At 43.8% G+C, this 20,269-nt stretch overlaps 1 protein-coding gene across 1 annotated transcript in view; it reads right to left on the bottom strand.

The window, feature by feature from the left end:
- Positions 1–7,708: 7,708 nt before the first annotated feature.
- LOC121290819 (interferon-induced GTP-binding protein Mx-like) overlaps positions 7,709–20,269 on the bottom strand; it is a 46,892-nt gene continuing 34,331 nt past the window's right edge. Inside the window, exons 10-13 of the mRNA XM_041211779.1 lie at positions 20,029–20,187; positions 18,180–18,255; positions 16,991–17,209; positions 7,709–9,329 (exon numbers count right to left, since the gene is read on the bottom strand). Of these exons, the coding sequence (XP_041067713.1) occupies positions 17,158–17,209; positions 18,180–18,255; positions 20,029–20,187 (287 nt within the window). The 3' untranslated portion in view covers positions 7,709–9,329; positions 16,991–17,157. The remainder of the gene's footprint in view (positions 9,330–16,990; positions 17,210–18,179; positions 18,256–20,028; positions 20,188–20,269) is intronic.

The raw sequence follows: 20,269 nt of genomic DNA, 5'->3' as shown, positions 1-20,269 counted from the left end.
TACATTAGGCACTTTGAGTTTATAACTTATCATAGGAGTTCACATTTCTAGGGTGTATGGAAATATGAAAGTGAATGGTACATTGACTGTGCCTGTGTCAATTTAATGATGTGCAAAGTTAAACTGTAGATCTGTGAGAACTCAGTGTAAAGTTGAATGTGAGGATGGTCTAAAGGCATGTGGAAATAATGTGGGGATTTTGTGCAGATAATGTCAGGAATTGGAAGTTGGTTTAAGTGGGGAGGAAGATGAGTTTAGTTGCTGTGAAATGAAAACTGATTAGAGGAATGAAGTGGTAGTAGTAGGTGCACCCCTTTACTTGCCCTGTCCTCACCGTCCAAGGGCCCAAATACTCCTTTCAAGTGAAGCAGCATTTCACTTGCACTTCCCTCAATGTAGTCTACTGCATTCACTGCTCCCAATGCAGTTTCCTCTACATTGGAGAGACCAAACACAGACTGGGTGACCGCTTTGCAGAACACCTTCGGTCTGTCCGCAAGCATAACCCAGGCCTCCCTGTCACTTGCCATTTCAACACACCACCCTGCTCTCATGCCCACATGTCCGTCCTTGGCCTGCTGCATTGTTCCAGTGAAGCCCAACGCAAACTGGAGGAACAGCACCTCATCTTCTGATTAGGCACCTTACAGCCTTCCAAACTGAATATTGAGTTCAACAATTTTAGATCATGAACTCTCTCCTCCATTCCCACCCCCTTTCTGATCCCCCCCTTTTTTCCCAATAATTTATATAGATTTTTCTTTTCCCACCTATTTCCATTATTTTTAAATGTATTTCCATCCTTTTTTTTTATCTCTACCTTTTAGCCTTTTTTGATTCCTTCACCCCACCCCACCCCCATTAGGGCTATCTGTACCTTGCTTGTCCTGCTTTCTACCCTTAATTAGCACATTCCTTAGATAATATCACCACCTTCAACACCTCTTTGTCCTTTTGTCTATGACATTTTTTGGCAATCTCCACCTATCACTGGCCCTCTATCCAGCTCTCTTGTCCCACCCCCCCTCCCCCTTAAACCAGCTTATATTTCACCTCTCTTCTATTTTTACTTAGTTCTGTTGAACCCGAAACTTTAACTGTGTTCCTCTCTGCAGATGCTGCCAGACCTGCTGAGTTTTTCCAAGGTATTTTTGTTTTTGTTGAGGTAGTAGTGTCCTGTCTCTTTTGGAGCCTCCCTGTAGTTGCTGAGACTGCTGTCTGAGTTTTCACAATCTGCAATGAACTTTGTGATTGCATTTTCTTTTGTGTGAAAGCTGATGGGTCTCTTTTTGTTTGGGGCTAAGGATGTTAATGTTTTTTTCTGGGGAATTAACCTTTGTCTTGAGTTTTTGATTACAGCCATTTCAAAGCGGAAGAAAGGACACCAGCAATGTAGTGATATATAAAAAAACACTTGCTATTATTTTCTCTGCTTGTGTGTGGAATAAAATGATTTGTGTGGATGATGTTTGTGTGCTTCAAGTTTTAATGTGTTTTTCTTCACTAAATTGTGATTTTTGAGGTAGTAGTTTCAGTATTTTAAGTTTTTTTTTTAAAAAAGAGTTGTGAGAATGGATTTAAAGGGAAGCGTAATGAATGAAATACATTTTTCAAGGTTAAGGAACCTGGAGTGGTGGTTGCTGGCCAGAATCATGATTCTTGGATATTATGATAAACATGTATGAATTTAAAGCCAGATACGAACTCACATGTGAGAGCGGGTTAGTTTTAAAGTCTGATATATTAGATTTTAGGGTGTTTGAAGTGATTCTGATTATTTCTGAGCTTGGGTCAGAACCTTTTACATAAGTTTAAGAGGTTTTGGGATAGATTGGAGTTAATGCTCTGAAATTTGATTAAAGTTGGGGGAAAAAAGAAGTTGGAAAAAATCTGAAAAGCTTTTCTTTGCCCAGAAGAAAACCCAGTTTGAGCTGGTTTTACAGGTTTTTTTTAGTTAAATATAGGAAGGAGACTCCCAGGGGGAAAAAAAAAGGGGTGTTGATGCAGCAAAGACAATTAGCCCATTCTGCCCAAGCAGAATGAATCTTTTGATTTTTTTTTGGTTACAGGTGAATGCAAATCCAAAAAGATTTTGAATAGCTTTAAGAATTTATCTGCAGACTGGCACAGCAGTGGTAATGGACTGAAGGGCTTTGCCTTTTAAATGGAGTTGATCCTAACTCATTTAAGTCATTTGTTATTCCCCGAAACAAAGGTTGGAATTTTACAGCCCCTCCTGCTGGCAGGAGAAGTCAATGCAGGTTTGAGCATCTCACTGATGGGGCCGTAAAATTCTGCCTTAAGTGTTTGAGAACAGGAGATGTGATGTAAACACAGTAACCGATGATCAAAACCACCAAACCTAGGCATGAGTAAATTGGAATTGGTGAATTAAATTCATGAGAGTTAGTATTCTGAACACTTAATGGAAAATTTACAGGAAATTTAAAGGGATTTTTAAAAAAAAATTAATAAGGAAGAGTCTGTGTAGCTTTTGGGAACATGATGAGTTGAAGTTTCTCATAGGAAAAAATATAGGAAAAACATTCTTGTACAGCCCAACAACTGTGGGATAATCTTGAACAAAAGATTACTCTTTAGTAAAAAGTGTTATCTGAAATAAGGGACTAACAAAGAAATATGTTAATGCCCGGAATCAAATGGGAGTACTTGATTTCCGTTTGGAAATGGGTGAGAACGTTGTATTGGATGGTAAATGACGTGGAGTAGAACAAGGCAGTACAGTAAGGGTGGAGCACGGAACCACACTGGAAGGATAGAAAAAGGATCACACAATTAATTATGTCATGTTATGAGAGGAGTTTGTATAGTTTGTGGTGTTTCTGGTCAAAAGCAGAATGGGTGTAGATAGGGGATCTCTTTTCTGTAATGTGGTTATACCTTCACCTTCGATGAGGCTGGGACAGGGTTTGCCATATGGTGGGTCATCAGAAGCTGTTGCGTAAAGTTTTATGGGAATTCTGGGAAACACCACGGTAAGTGAGGTTGACATTGCTACAGTTTGACCGAGTGTGGCATCAAGGAGTCCTAGCGAAATTGGAGTCAATGGGAATCAAATGAAACCTTGTTCTCACAGACAGACGACAAGGTTTGATTAATGATGCTACAACTTCATTTAATACTGGGACGTCACTTGTAAAATAGTTGATCTGGCCAATTTAGAACAGTCAATGAAACCTGTTAGAAATGGATTAAGGGAAATATTATATGAAGTAAATGATATGGAACAGGGAAAAACAGAGGAAGATTGGGTTGTGACTGTTCATTCACAAGATGTGGTGCAAGATTTGGAATGACATTCACTAAATGAATGAAATTATAAAAGAAGCAAATATGCCTCTGTGAAAGCTTTTGAACATATTTGCGTAGCGTATGGTCCTTGGTTGATGGAACAGGCCTGAGCAAACCTTCAGAAAGTTGCACAAGGGAAACTGCTCACTTGGGTAACTGACAGACATCTCAAGGGTATATCTACCTACCAACTTACCATCGACATTTGTAAGATCAGGGGACCGGTAAAACACGAGTGTCATCTGGGAAATAATGATACAAATGCAATAGGATTGGGTTCTGCACTATTCTATTGTGAGGGAGAAGGAGAGGCCTAACCCCTTTTTTTTTGTAGAATTGAGAACATTGGCATAGTAGGTCAGAGTCACATGTCATGACATGATTAACACCCAAAGTATGTGCCATAAATAGATGGGATCACTTGGATAGCTCTGACCCAACTGGATGATTCCAAGGGGGAACTGCCTTTGTTTGCTTGGTTGACACAACCGAATGTGTGGCCTTAGCCTGCGGGTTTACCTAGGATAGGGAGGGACCCAACTGCACCATGATGGTAACCAGGGGAGCAATGTTCCTGTTGCATTCAACATATAACTGGGAATCCTGGCATGGGAACCTGACCTGCCCCATAAATGATGGGACATTTTGCTTTTTATCCCAAGCACTGCCTGTTAGACTGGGACACAGGTATTATTGAATATTTATGCTCATGTACAAATGAATATCACTGTAAAGGATGATTTGAAAGAACAGTTATACCAGCATGTCACCACTAAATGAATAGTTCTCATCAGTATTCACCAAAGAGAAGGATTTAGCGGTCGATTTGTCTAGGGAAGAGTGTGTAGGTAGCCTGGATCATGTTGAGATCAAAAAAGAGGTGTTAGGTGTCTTGAAGAATATTAAGGTGGATAAGTCCCCAGGGCCAGATGGGATCTACCCCAGAGTACTGAAGGAGGCAAGGGAGGAGATTGCTGGGACTTTGACAGAAATCTTTGTAACCTCACTGGCTATGGATGAGGTCCCAGAGGACTGGAGAATGGCTAATGTTGTTCCATTGTTTAAGAAGGGTAGCAGGGATAATCCAGGAAATTACAGGCCAGTGAGCCTTACGTCAGTGGTAGGGAAATTATTGGAGAAGATTCTTCGTGACAGGATTTACTACCAGTTGGAAGCAAATGGGCATATTAGTGAGAGGCAGCATGGTTTTGTGAAGGGGAGGTCGTATCTCACTAACTTGATCGAGTTTTTCGAGGAAGTGACAAAGATGATTGATGATGGAAGGGCAGTGGATGTTACCTACATGGATTTCAGTGAGGCCTTTGACAAGGTCCCTCACGGTAGATTGGTACAGAAGGTAAAGTCGCATGGGATCAGAGGTCAGCCGGCAAGATGGATACAGAATTGGCTTGTTCATAGAAGACAGAGGGTAGCAGTGGAAGGGTGCTTTTCTAAATGGAGAGCTGTGACTAGTGGAGTTCCACAGGGATCTGTGGTGGGACCGTTGCTGTTTGTAGTATGCATAAATGACTTGGAGGAAAATGTAACTGGGCTAATTAGTAAGTTTGTGGACGACACTAAGGTTGGAGGAGTTGCAGATAGTGAAGAGGATTGTCAAAGGATACAATGGGATATAGATCGGTTGGAGACTTGGGCGGAGAAATGGCAGATGGAGCTTAATCCGGACAAATGTGAGGTAATGCATTTTGGGAGGTCTAATACAGACAGGAATTATACAGTAAATGGCAGAATCCTTAAGTGCATCGACGGGCAGAGGGATCTGGGTGTACAGGTCCACAGGTCACTGAAAGTAGCAACACAGGTGGATAAGGTAGTCAGGAAGGCATGTGGCATGCTTGCCTTCATTGGCAGGGGTATTGAGTATAAAAGCTGGGAAGTCATGCTGCAGCTGTATAGAACGTTGGTTAGGCCACACTTGGAATATTGCGTGCAATTCTGATCGCCACATTACCAGAAGGATATGGAGGCATTGGAGAGGAGGGTACAGAGGAGGTATACCAGGATGCTGCCTAGTCTGGAGGTTATTAGCTATGAGGAGAGGTTGGAGAAACTCTGATTGTTCTCACTAGAGTGATGGAGATTGAGGAGCGACTTGATAGAAGTTTACAAAATTGAGTGGCATGGACAGAGTAGATAGAAGCTTTTTCCCAGGGTGGAAGAGTCAATTACCAGGGGACATAGATTTAAGGTGAGAGGAGAAAACTATAGAGGAGATGTGTGGGGCAAGTTTTTTTATGCAGAGGGTAGTGAGTGTCTGGAATTCGCTGCCAGTGCAATCAAGTGGAACTTACTCATGAAGGCAAATTGGAAAACCATGGAAGGCACACATGGAGGAGCAGCACTCAGGTTTAGCGAGACCTCACTGGAGATGCTGCTGCAGGTTGTGAGGGAAGGAGGCAGGTGCTCTTTTCAGAGAAGACGAGAAGGCAGCCTGGCTGGAGATAGCAGAACAGCTGCAGGACATGAATACAATGCAGGAAGTGCTTCAATGTCCCTATGAGGGTGAAATGGGTGTGAAGCAAAGAGATGGTGTAAACATGAATGGTTGAGGATGCAAGGCAGCAACCACAACGGCGTTCGCATGGACTCAGGTGCCAAGAGCACAGTGACGACAGGGAAACTGTCAGGTGAATCTTGCCTAAGATGAGGGAGTCACGAGCTTCCCTGGCATTCACATCATTGAGTGCAGCCATCAGCACTTCCCATGCAAGACCATTCTTAGCAGGGGAAGCAGGTACAATAGTGGTGTTTAAGAGGCAGCTTGACAAATACATGAATAGGATGGGAATAGAGGGATATGGACCCCGGAAGTGCAAACTGTTTTAGTTGATGGGCAATATGATTGGCGCAGGCTTGGAGGACCGAAGGGCCTGTTCCTGTGCTGTACTTTTCTTTGTTCTTTGGATATAACATTTCCAGCATTGCCTGAACATCTACTTGAACTCTGACAGAATCAACGCAACTAACTGTCACTTGTGCACCGTTCAACAGCAGAATGAGACGATTTGAGAGGAAATATGGACCATTGACAATGACAGCCATTGGTGGACTTTGGACTGAGTATTGAAATACACACTGGTAATGAAATAATTGGTCATCATGCTGTATTTATTCTATCTCTCATACCAACAGAGACAACACTAGGGAACTCGCAGACTGCAATTGTGTTTACTACCACACTGGAACGATTCAAAGGAGATGGAAACTGGAGCACGAGTGACAGAAAAATTTTGACGAACCACCAGTTACTAAGGATAAACTTGTAATATGGACTGAAAAGCCTGAACTGAATGTAATTGATTAATTTTTGGCTGCATATTATGACTATAGTTATGCCTGTTATGCTATGAGATTGTACATAAGGCATGATTTATTAAGTCGGACTGACCACTGCTCAGTTTGCTAGCTTGGTCTCACTGGGACCACACAGGTTAAGGGAGTGAAAATATAGCAAGGAAAATCTGGTCGATTCACCTCAGTATGGAATGTCCTAAAATTGGATAGATGCAATAAAATGATGGAAAGCCTCTAATTATGAGGGGTGAAGAAGCACACCAATGGTACAAATACCTATAATTATCAAGACACTGACAGGAATGGACCTCATTAAGGGAATTTTGAAACTACTTCTGGTTTCATGGGATTATTATTATGGTCAGGGGAGTGAGAAATCTTGAAACATAAACACCTGTATGATGCTTATTAACCAAAAGCTCAGCAGAATTTCTGCTGAACTTTTGCAGCCAAATCAGTAAGTCTTTCTCAGAATGCTAGATATAGCAAAACCATAAATACTTTGTTCTAAAATTAATTCTTCTCTCAGGAAACAGGCTGTTAGTTAGACCTGAGTCTGTAATTCACTGGAATCAGAGGGGATTTTCAGAGCCTCTAAAATTTTTTTGGAAATCGTTGAGATATTTTGCCATATATTAACAGAGGAAAACTGGAAGGAAGCAATGTTCAATGTTGGGGAGATGAGGATCGGGACACTTGAACTGTTACAAGGATTCAGACTTGAATAGAATAAATATTGACACTGCAAAGGCATAGGATTATAAAATTCCCAAATCAGCTTTACTAAACTATGTTTCAAAATCACATTCCATAAACGAATAAAAAAAAATTATCTTTTGAAACTTAGTATTGAATCTGCTTCTACTCCCCTTTCATCTGGTGCATTCCCGATCATAACATCTGAATCCATAAAAACAATATCTCTTCATCTTCTCTCTGGTTACTTTGACAATAACCTTAAATAGGTTAAGGACTCTCCTGCCTGGAATATAGGAACAACTTTATGACCTCCGTAGAGACCAATAACTTTTAAACAGAAATCGAACTTCCAGTTAACAGCTGAAAGAAGGCCATGTCAAGATTTCAAGTTTTAAATGTTTTACTGTCACAAATTATTGAACAAACACTATTGAATAAACACAATTTTCTTTTTGTAGGCAACTTATACTTTAAACAACAGAAAAGAGATTCCCCAGTTAATATCTAGCACAACCAAAAACTTCCCATTAGATGTTATATTGTCCTTTAAGTGGACACTTCAGCCTCCAGAAACTAGTCTAAACTTATTCTCAGCTCCTGATAGATTGCTTCCTTTTTATTTTTTCTAGCTGGGCAACCTCTGATCCCAGAACTGACTTCCACTGTGAGGGTTACACTGTAGATTAATTCCCTCCAACCCAAGCTAGATGAATCTTCCAGCCTCTGTTAAATCCTCACAAATCCGGCCTCTTCAATCTGAGCACATGGTCACCCCCTATGTTCTGTTTGCGAACAACAGAGTCAGTATTTTTTCTGCTTCAAGTGCAGGACAAGCTGCCTCTATCTCCCACTCTCTGCCTCTCAGATAGCTGCTGTCTGTGATATTAAAAGATTTAGAGGGAAGCCTGTAGCCTGATCTCAAAAATGGCTTTCCATGCCCTCTTGCCCATGGCAACATGAAACACCTTAGCCTGTATTTAGGTAGAAATGCTATTCAGCTATCCTTGATCCCAACTTACTTCCATCTTAGAAGTAAGTGGATAATTTACAGCATAACAACTTTGGGTCTACTCCTGATATACTCAAGAGACTCCTGCCATTGTTTGAAGTGTAAGTACCTTGCACTTTCTTATCTCTAAAACAATCTGAGCCCTCCTTTAATCTCTAACAATCAAACCACCCAGGACTTACTGTCAGAACAGGTCATATGACCCACTTCATTTACCTTAAATTACAAGATACAATCCCAAAAATATTACAATCTTATAAACCTCATAACTTTAATAAGAGTAGGTCATTTTGCCCCCTCAACCCTCTTCTGTTAGTGGAAACAGATTCTCCCTATCTATTCTATCAAAGTAAAATATAAATACATATTTTAATATAAAATAATCCTATCTTCATCCATCCCTCCTCCAGTACATTTGTCATCCTTAGTTTTCCCTCATGGGTTTCCTCTTCAATACCAAACATTTTCTATGTGTCTAATGAATGGGTCATTCCCTGGCCACTCACAATGCTACTTTTGCTGCCCACCTGGAGCCCATTTTCTTTTTGGCCTGGGTGGGTTAAATACCTCCCAATTTACATGGAAATACCTGACCCTGCTCATGAGTTTCCCGCACAGCATAGCTTAGATCAAGAATGTAAGACTATGTAATCTCCTCCCACCTACCCCACTCACCAGATGACATGTATTGCTGCCAGAATCTCTATTCCAATGCCACTTTCATACACTACTGCCTCATTCTCACACTCTGTGCTCAGTTTAAAAAAAATCAATAGCTCATCAGAAGAGTCCGTGCTTTGGTCAACCGATCCAAGCTGACCTTCAAAGCTCTTCGTTTTGCTGCTGTATCATTATCCTCATGAAGGAGAGCATCCACATCCTTACTGTGGAATAATAACTGAGCCAGCTCTACCTTCATCTGGGCAGACAGTTCGTGGACAAGATAATATCTCAGCACCATGGGAACCATTTGGATCAATCGATCTATAGCAATCTGAGGATTTAAAGGAAGGTAAGCACTCAATCAATACTCGCCACAGTTTAATGATTATCTCTCAACTTCATTTATCACTAAAAACTGATTTGACTTCAACAGACCTGAGGCATTTTTAAGTAAAGACAATTTTGTAATGAAACTAGATAGTCAATGAATGCATTACCAAATCTTCCTAAGTTGAGCTGAGGGCAGTTAAAGTTTGTTAATCATACTTTCTTTAAAATGCTCAATGGAATCCATTTCTCCATTAGCAACAGTGTGGAGCTTGTGCCCACATTTCTATTATATATTCTAGTGCACAAATCTCTATGTAAGGAATCATGAAATACATCATGATGACATTTAATTCAGGTGTCCCTACAGCTTTAAGGCTGTCCTATAACTGAGACTATCAGGATGATAGCAAGTGTCTTTTACAAAAACAGAATTACCTGGAAAAACTCAGCAGGTCTGGCACCATCAGCGGAGAAGAAAAGAGTTGACGTTTCAAGTCCTCATGACCCTTCGACTGAACTTGAGTTCGAGTCCAAGAAAGAGTTGAAATATAAGCTGCAGCAATGAAGGTGAGCAAGGCAAAAGTGAGGAACGGAAATCTTGTCGCAGAAAAGAACAGAACTTCTTCAAGGAGGTAGGCATTTCTTGAAGAGCAGTGGCAGTCAATTAAACACAGAGATAAAAACAAAAAAACTGCAGATGCTGGAAATCCAAAACAAAAACAGAATTACCTGGAAAAACTCAGCAGGTCTGGCAGCATCGGCGGAGAAGAAAAGAGTTGACGTTTCGAGTCCTTATGACCCTTCGACAGACTTTTGATTAGCTCCACAGCATCAAAAGTTAATGAGTTGCTGACTGACCTAATTACAACTATGGGCGGGATTTTCCGGCCCTCGCCCGTCGCCGGGATCATCTGGTCCCTCCGAAAGTCAAATGGACTTTTGGCCGGGGCCCCTGAATCTCCATCAGCGGGTCCCACCACGACAGGGCTGGAAAATCCTGGCCCTTGTTGCATCAAGCAGACCTCAGTTTCCTATGGTGAGAGTCTGAGTAAATTGGACTTCTATTCTCTGGAGTTTTTCAGACGCGAAAATACGAGATTACTAAGAGGGATGAGGGTGGAACGGCAATGGCAAACATTCAAAGAGTGCTTGGGTGAACTGCCAACTCCTCCATCACCCCCTACTCCTCAACCCCCTCCTATGGCACAACCCCTTGCCCACGCAAAAGATGCAACACCTGCCCCTTCACTTCCTCTCTCCTCACCGTCCAAGGACCCAAACACTCCTTTCAAGTGAAGCAGCATTTCACTTGCATTTCCCCCAACTTAGTCTACTGCATTCGTTGCTCCCAATGTGGTCTCCTCTACATTGGAGAGACCAAACGTAAACTGGGCGACCGCTTTGCAGAACACCTGCGGTCTGTCCGCAAGAATGACCCAAACCTCCCTGTCGCTTGCCATTTTAACACTCCACCCTGCTCTCTTGCCCACATGTCTGTCCTTGGCTTGCTGCATTGTTCCAGTGAAGCCCAACGCAAACTGGAGGAACAACACCTCATCTTCCGACTAGGGACTTTACAGCCTTCCGGACTGAATATTGAATTCAACAACTTTAGGTCGTGAGTCCCCTCCCCCATCCCCACCCCCTTTCTGTTTCCCCCCTTTTTTTTTTCCCAATAAATTATAAAGATTTTCCTTTTCCCACCTATTTCCATTATATAAAATAAAAAAAAAACCCACTAGAGCTATACCTTGAGTGCCCTACCATCCATTCTTAATTAGCACATTCGTTTAGATAATATCACCAACTTTAACTTTAACACCTATGTGTTCTATTGTACTATTGTTGTTGACATCTTTTGATGATCTGCTTCTATCACTGCTTGTTTGTCGCTACAACCACACCAACCCCCTCCACCTCTCTGTCTCTCTATCTCTCCGCCCCCCACACACACACCTTAAACCAGCTTATATTTCAGCTCTTTCCTGGACTCGAACTCAAGTTCTGTCGAAGGGTCATGAGGACTCGAAACGTCAACTCTTTTCTTCTCCGCCGATGCTGCCAGACCTGCTGAGTTTTTCCAGGTAATTCTGTTTTTGTTTTGGATTTCCAGCATCCGCAGTTTTTTTGTTTTTTTCAATTGTTTATTCCTGTCTGGCGCAAAAGTAAAACAGGAAAGGTGGCCAAACCATGGCTTACAAGGGAAATGAGAGATATTATTAGATGCAAGGAAGGGGCATACAAATTGGCCAGGAAAAGCAACATATCTGAGGATTGGGAGCAGTTTAGAATTCAGCAAAGGAAGACCAAGGGATTGATTAAGAAGGGGGAAATAGAGTATGGGTGTAAGCTTGCGGGGAACATAAAAACTGACTGTAAAAGTTTCTATAGGTATGTGAAGAGAAAAAGATTGGTGAAGACAAATGTAGATCCCTTACAGTCAGAAACAGGGGAATTTATAATGGGGAGCAAAGAAATAGCTGACCAACTAAATATATACTTTGGTTCTGTCTTCACAAAGGAGGACGCTAATAACATACCAGAAATGTTAGGAAACACAGGGTTTAGTGAGAGGGAGGAACTGAAAGAAATCAGTATTAGTAGGGAAATGGTGTTGAGGAAATTGATTGGATTATAGGCCGATAAATCCCCAGGGCCTAATAATCTACATCCCAGAATACTTAAGGAAGTAACCCTAGAAATAATGGATGCATTGGTGGTCATCTTCCAGGATTCTATAGACTCTGGAACAGTTCCTACAGATTGGAGGGTAGCTAATGTAACCCCACTATTTAAAAAGGGAGGTGGAGAGAAAACAGGGAATTATAGGCCAGTCAGCCTGACGTCGGTAGTGGGGAAAACTCTAGAGTTCATTATAAAAGATTTAATAGCTGAGCATGTGGAAAACAGTAGCAGAATCGGACAGAGTCAGTATGAATTTATGAAAGGGAAATCATGCTTGACAAATCTATTGGAATTTTTCAAGGATGTAACTAGTAGAGTTGATGAGGGGGAGCCAGTGGATGTGGTTTATTTGGACTTTCAGAAGGCTTTTGACAAAGTCCCACATAAGAGATTAGCATGTAATATTAAAGCGCATGGGACTGGGGGTAGCATATTGAGATGGATAGAAAACTGGTTGGCAGACAGGAAACAAAGTGTAGGAATAAATGGGTCTTTTTCCAAATGGCAGGCAGTGTTTAGTGGGGCATGCAGGGATCGGTGCTGGGACCCCAGTTATTCACAATATATATTAATGATTTAGATGAAGGAACTGAATGTAATGTCTCCAGATTTGCAGATGACACAAAGCTAGGTGGGAGGGTGAGCTGTGAGGAGGATGCAGAAATGCTTCAGTGTGATTTAGATAAGCTGAGTGAGTGGGTAAATGCACGGCAGATGCAGTATAATGTGGATAAATGTGAGGTTATCCACTTTGGTAGCAAAAGCAGGAAGGCAGATTATTATCTGAATGGCTATTAATTGAGATGGGAATGTGCAACGAGACCTGGGTGTCCTCGTACACCAGTCACTGAAGGTAAGCATGCAGGTGCAGCAGGCGGTAAAGAAGGCAAATAGTATGTTGCCCTTCATAGCGAGAGGATTCAAGTACAGGAACAGGGATGTCTTGCTGCAATTGTACAGGGCCTTAGTGAGACCACACCTGGAATATTGTGTGTAGTTTTGGTCTCCTTATCTGAGAAAGGATGTTCTTGCTTTAAAGGGAGTTTAGTGAAGATTTACCCGACTGATTCCTGGGATGGCGGTACTGACATATGAGGAGAGAATGAGTCAGTTAGGATTATATTCGCTGGAGTGCAGAAGAATGAGGGGGATCTCATAGACACCTATAAAATACTAACAGGATTAGACAGGGTAGATGCAGGAAGGATGTTCCCGATGGTGGGGGAGTCCAGAGCCAGGGGTCACAGTCTGAGGATATGGGTAGACCATTTAGGACTGAGATGAGGGGAAATTTCTTCACCCAGAGAGTGATGAGCCTGTGGAATTCGCTATCACAGAAAGCAGTTGAGGCCAAAACATTGTATGTTTTCAAGAAGGAGTTAGATAAAGCTATTGGGGCGAAAGGGATCAAAGGATATGGGGAGAAAGCAGGAGCAGACTATTGAGTTGGATGATCAGCCATGATCATAATGAATGGTGGAGCAGGCTCGAAGGGCCGAGTGGCCTACTCCTGCTCCTAGTTTCTATGTTTCTATGAAGGGGCTTGATATGGTCGAGGCTGAGGGCGGAACTTTCCCAGATTTGCAGTAAATATGGTAGGGGGCGGGTAAAACGACGCGCCAATGGTGCCGGCAGGCTTTCGCACCACACCGTCCCGAGCCTGCCTCATTATTTATGCACTCCCGGGAAACACACTGTTTCCACGGTGGGCGGGCTCCTCATTGGCCCGCCTGCCATCACCCCGCCATTGCACCGGGCGCCATGTTTAAAGGCCAGCCGCAAGCACAGCGCTCATTGCTTTACCGCTGCCCAGGAGACATGGCCCTCTAGGCAAGAAGACCGCAGACCCCGGTTTAATAATGGGTCCCTCGAGCGACTGCTGGATGCCTTGGAGGCCCGCCAGAATATCCTGTACCCCCATTCTGCAACAACGTGACCAATCCAGCTTGCAAGGCAGTGGCAGAGGTGTTCAGCACCAACGCCCTTCAGAAGAGGACAGCCACCCAGTGCCGCAAGAGGATGAATGGTGATCTCCGTTCTGCCACTTCCATCACTCTCAACTCACAAACCTATCACACATCCACAGGTACCTCACTCACGGCCGGTTCAAGGGTTATCACCATTCACTCTTTCACACGTTGTCCTCAGCCCATCCATGGGACCACTCACCACCCACACAGGCCAGGCACATTTATCATCTGGCCTGGCAGGCATCCTGCTTACGCTTTCTCCATCTCTATCCATGCAGGACAAACTGGCACACAACAGGAGGAAGAGGTCTCCGACCGCTGGTGGAATGCCTGAAATCAAGGTCCTCACGGACTTTGAAAACAGAGCCATCCAGCTGGCCGGCGATGTCCGGGACCGGTCCTGTGCTGACCGTGAGGTGAACGCTGCTCTACCAAGTGAGGATCCAGCATTGCAACGTCCATCAGGCGACCATGCCGTGAGTGAAGTGTCCCCTTTCACAGGCCACTGCCACGCACTCATTATCTCCCTTGCTTTTGCAGGCACATCTGCCAAACAGCCGACAGAGTCCATGACCCAGGGCCTCCAATCAAGCCCCGAAGAAACCTCCAAAAGGGAATCTGGAGACACTCTCCTCGAAGTCCCGTCACAGCGCTCACCCACACCTTCCACCAGCACACAATTCAGTAGGACCTAACTTTAGAATAGACACGGGATCACAATCTGGTGAGCACATCACACTGCCTGATCCACAGCAGGCGGCAGCAGGGACTTCCCAGGTCTCCGGCACTTGGAAGACAGAAATTTGCTGAGTCCGAGTCAGATGATGAGCCCCTGGATTCCGCCATGTCACAGTCGCTGGAGCTGCAAAGGGAAGCTCGGGAACACCAGGAAGGGATGCCCGGTCCTCAGATCGCAAGGCACGATGGAGGAGTTCGTCCGTCTTCAGGCTGAGGTGATAGCACCAGCATGCTGATGCACCAAGGTCGATACTGGCAGGATGATGTCGCTCCTGCACTGCTGCGTGGGTTTAACTCCATTGCTGATGCCATAGTTGGCCTCCAACAGTGTGTATACTGGAGTGGTGCAGGGCAGCTCGATCTCACTCCAGCTTCCCCTTCCCCTCAAGGAGTCAGCCAGGGGCCCTCAGGCACCACAGGGAGGAGGATCAGCAGGTGCACACTCCAGGCCCATCCACCCTGGTGACTCCAGGACTATCCGAATCCCCCCTTCCCGTGACCTCAGCAGCTCCAGCTTCACAGGCCAGGGAGGGTGCCACTGCTACACAGCAGGACCCTGAAAGCAGGCCGGGGTCCTCCAAGTCTCGGCCCTCCAGAGGCTGCCTGCGGATGGAGCGAATTGTTAAAAGTGTCAGCTTGATGCTTCCGGCGCTGTAATATTTGCAATTCCAGGGCCAGCGATAGCCGCGCAAGCGCCCTGCTGCACATTGCCCCCTGTGAAAATAGTGGCTGATCATATAAGGTGTTGGCAGCAAACATAGTGCCAACTAAATGCAAGTCCTTTCCTTTTATGCACTACGTATGTGGCAAAATTGGCATGGATTCAGTAACGATAGCCCCCATGGCCCAACAACCTGGTCAGGTTTGCCCACAAAGAACAGCTGCTTGGGTGATCTCCTGAAGCGCTTGAACCTTTCTGCCCACACCTAAACCTTTAATTTCCTTCCGGACTGAATACTGAAGTTCAACAATTTTAAATCATGAACTCTCTCCTCCATCCCCACCCCCTTTCCGATCCCCCTTTTTCCAATAATTTATGAAGATTTTTCTTTTCTCACCTATTTCCATTATTTTTAAATGTATTTCCATCCATTGTTTTATCTCTGCCTTTTAGCCTATTTCGATCCCTTCCCCCCCACCCCACCCCCACCAGGGCTATCTGTATCTTTTATTATCACGTTCCTTAGAAAATATCACCACCGTCAACACCTCTTTGTCCTTTTGTCTATGACATCTTTTGGCAATCTCCACCTATCACTGGCCCTCTATCCAGCTCTATCTGTCCCACCCTCCCCTTAAACCAGCTTATATTTCACCTCTTTTCTATTTCTCCTTAGTTCTGTTGGAGAATCATACGGACTTGAAACGTTAACTGTGTCCCTCTCCGCAGATGCTGTCAGACCTGTTGAGTTTTTCCAGCTGTTTTTATTTTTGTTTTGGATTTCCGGCATCCGCAGTTTTTTGCTTTTATCTCAGTGTTTAATTTACAATCCCATTTCTAGACGCTTCTCTCAGAACAGTGGCCAGAGTTTTGCCCTTGGCGTGTAAGCTCGGCGGGGGTGGTGGGGAAGCCAACCACAGCCCACGATCAGGCCCAGAAGGCAATTTCACACTGGTGGGCCGATTAAGGCTCACCCAAAGTGAAACGCCAGCGGCAGCGCTGAGCGCTACCTGTGGGGGCAGGGGAAGGAGTGTGAGCCAGGCGAGCGCAACCTTCGCTCCTGTGCGCAAATTCACGCAACATAATCTCTCTCAGGTAGCTCTCTCCCTCAGGCAGCTCTTTCCCTCAGGCAGCTCTCTCCCTCAAGCAGCCCTCTCCCTCAGGGAGCCTTCTCCCTCAGGCAGCCCTCTCCCTCGGGGAGATGAACTGATTTATAAAACCTTTAATTTTATTTTTGAAATGTGGTGAAACATGTCCCCTCTGTCTCATGAGCAGGGACATGTTATTAATGAAAAAATAAAGTTTTTATTTGCTTTTGGAAACCTCATCCCGCCCATGGATGAGGTTTCCAAAAACGTGCAACGGTCGCTTGGCCTTTTCACCTGCGCGCCAACCATTAGGCAGTGAAAAATTCAATTTAATTAACTTTTTAATGGCCTTAATAGGCCTTTTAGTTGTCGGTGGGGCCCCCTGCCAACTCTGGCGTGTGCCCACTGACCGAAATATCGTGTGAATGCACAATAACATCAGGACGCATGCCCGACCTCATTGCACCCACCCGCCAAGCTAAAAATTTTAATGAACGTAGCATTACTAGTGTGACCTCACCTGATAATAGGTTTGCAAATGAACAACCATGGTCTGCACATCAAGGTTTGAATTTCTTTGTGAGTTCCTCCCCATTTGCTGAGATAGTGACTGAAATTTCATTAGTCTGCAGCTATACATTTCATCCGGTGCAAAAACCATTCCCTCCATCTTAAAGTTTGTCCTAATCATTTGCTCTGCCTCACTTTCCATTTTGCGACAGATTTCAGTGATTTTAACCTGTGAAAAATGGTAAAGAGAATTATGATATTCAAAAATGCGGCAACTAGGAAAAACAACCACTCAATAAAACCCAAACAGCCTCAGGGTGTGCTCTTTTTGACATCTCGATTGGGTCCCAATCTCAATTGGCTAATCTCTGTAGTCTAACAGAAGAGAAGGGGTGAGAGGACACCAGCAGACGCCTGATGCTAGCATGTCCGATTTGCCAATCGTTTATCATATTGGGAACATGGCGCTGCTAAGTTTGTCTTTACCCAGCAATAAATTTGGGGGTCTTGCCTACAAAACTAGAAGTAGCTCAATGCCTCATTGAATTGCCCAGGCTGTACCAAGGAACCATGTTGAAGCCCTATTCTGCATCAACCCCAGAAAGCCAGAACTTGTCTTGGGGAGAGTCATGTTCATTCATCCACCCTACATGGTACATGTTTGACATGTATAACAATGCAATAGATTGGTTGTTATCATTTTAAAAAGTGCAGAATTAGGACATGGCTAGAATACAACTTAGGCCATGAGGCAGGAAAGTGTTGGTAGCAGAACAATCACCCTTTGTACACCCCACCCAAATTTCCTCTTCATTTAGTTCAAATTCCATACTTGGGCTTTTTCCTAGTTTTGGAACTGTTGTTTGTAGATAGAACAAATTGACTAGGAGAAGATTCCTTGCTTTAGTGCTTGAGCACAGTCCAACCAAGCATGCCCTAAGACCAGCTAACTAGAAACACAACATGCCTCCTAATAATTCAATCATGCACTTCGGAACAAGCTGGCCATGAATCAAACATTCTTCATATTTTACTGAACAGGGCACCAGCAGAAACACTGACCTAAACAAGGACCTAATTAATTGGCCTCCCAGAAGTCTAACTGAGGACCAAACAATGAAGTGACTGTGTTGCACTATATAAACAGGCAGTCCACCATTAAAACAGCTGCAGGTGAGTCAGCAGTTAGTGTTACATACCTGAATTTCATTGACTGAAACTGGGAGACCACTAAAGTTAGAAGTGCCAATGTGTTACACACTGCCTCAACTTTAGCTGAAAGGAGAGAACAAAGAATAACACTTCGTTATGCAATATGACTATCAAAAACATGAATGGCTGAATTTCTGGCCTACCTGTGATGATTGGGCTTCTTATGAACCCTTGTTAATGCCAATTAAAGGAGGCCAACTTGAACTTTCACTGGAGGAGGCCAGTGCAATGTTTGGAGGCTGGCACCCAGCAGCAGAATGAGGGACCAGCGATCTAGGCAGTCCACACTTTAGAGGGATTCACTACCCTCACAGTGGTGGTCTGGTTGCTGTACCTGACTCTTAATTTAAGGTAGAGAAATGTTGGTGGGAGGATATCCCCCCGTTGAAGCAAAGTCTCAGTTACTTATGATGCTTTGCAACCTTTCAAGCTCCAACTCTGAGAGCCCCCTCACCTCTCTTTATTGGATGGAGAACCTGCCTCCATGTCCATTAATGGGAACCCCAGTCAAAATCCTAATGAGTGACTGTTACCCCCTGGGATCAGGTTCAAGACTCAAAAACAGTCCTGACTTTTGTTTCCTACCCCCTTGGGGAAAATCCAGCCTGAAGTGTTTGATGGAGAATTTGAAACACTACGTTAGAGGAACATGAATGCCTTTGAAACAGTGCTTTAGGACAAATGAAACAACAACAGTAACTTCCACTTGTATTCTATAAATAATGTTCCTGGCACTTCTTGGTCAGCTATTAGGAAAAGGGATGTCAACAGGAAATGAAGTTAGGGGAATAACCAAAAGATTGGTTGGAAAAGTGGGGTCTGAAGAACTTTGGAACAGAATGGAAGGGGGAGGGGTTTAATGAGGACATTCCAGAGAGTAGGCCCAAAGCCTTTGCCACCAATGTTGGGGTGAAGGAAGGAGGGTTACACTGCAGGCCAGCTTGAGCATTGGCGAGTTTGGGTTAGAGAGTTATATAGTTGGATACTAGTGAGGCAAGACCACTGAGAGATGTAAAGCAGATTAAAACTTTGAAACTTGAGTTAGTGATTGATAGGGAGCTAATATAAGTCAGCAAAGTGATGAGCGACATTTAATGCGCACAGACTTTTTTTAAATCATGATGTTGGTATTGTGTGCAAGGCTGGCATTTATTGCCCATCTCCAGTTTCTCTGAGAAGATGGGTAGCCCTCGTGAACTGCTGTAGTCCATGTGAACAATTAATACAACAATACTCTGCTTACTCTGTCACTTCAGGGGGAAGTGTCACCCACGTTGGTGTGGACTGCAGTCAGATATACCTAATAAGGATGATAGGTCTCCTTCCCGAAATGAAGTGAATGAGTCAGTTGATTTTTTCTTTAGTTTAATGGCAATTTGGTCACTTTCACTGATTTCAATTTGTACCTTTTTTTTTAAAGTTCTCAACTGTCAAGATGTGAGTCGACCTAATTTTCTACTGATTAATCCAGGCCTGTGGATTGCCAGTCCATCATCACAGCCACCATATTATGATTAAGATATGTGCAGGGTTGGTCCTGAACAATGGAGGGTGGGGATCAGCAAAGAAATTGTTGAACTTGACAAGTCTTGAGGTGGCAGAGGCAATTATAAAGGTTTCAACAGCTCCCCCGACTCTCAATTATAGCAGAAAGAGGAGTTTCAGACAAGTGGATTATGCATTTATATTATAGAATTCCACAACATCATCACGGGGCCTAAAATTCAACTACTTTCACAAAGCCCTAACTGCTGAGGCAACCACAAAAACCCTCAATTAGCCCTTTTGTTTAAAGCATCTTTTCATGTCATGCGGTATATGTATTTCATGGTTTACCTGAAAATTCATTCATCATTTCAAGAGAGGGCTCGAGCAACTCCTGAATCTGGTCTCTGATAACAGCTTCGAAAACTCTGTACTTGGTGAATCCAGGCAGCTCTCGCCCTTTAGAGTGTTTTTCATGATGTTTGACCATGTTCATTGCTCCCTCATCGACTGAAAGCACAAAAGAGAAAGAAGCTTCAGCCTATTCAGCTTCAGGTGAAATGACACAACATCGTGGGGGGAGCAGCGAGAA

The sequence above is a fragment of the Carcharodon carcharias genome, chromosome 18 (genome assembly GCF_017639515.1).
Source record: "Carcharodon carcharias isolate sCarCar2 chromosome 18, sCarCar2.pri, whole genome shotgun sequence".
In the NCBI taxonomy this organism is placed as follows: Eukaryota; Metazoa; Chordata; class Chondrichthyes; order Lamniformes; family Lamnidae; genus Carcharodon; species Carcharodon carcharias.
The sequence above is the reverse complement of the archived record's forward strand: the minus strand, read 5'-3'. Positions and strand labels throughout refer to the sequence as shown.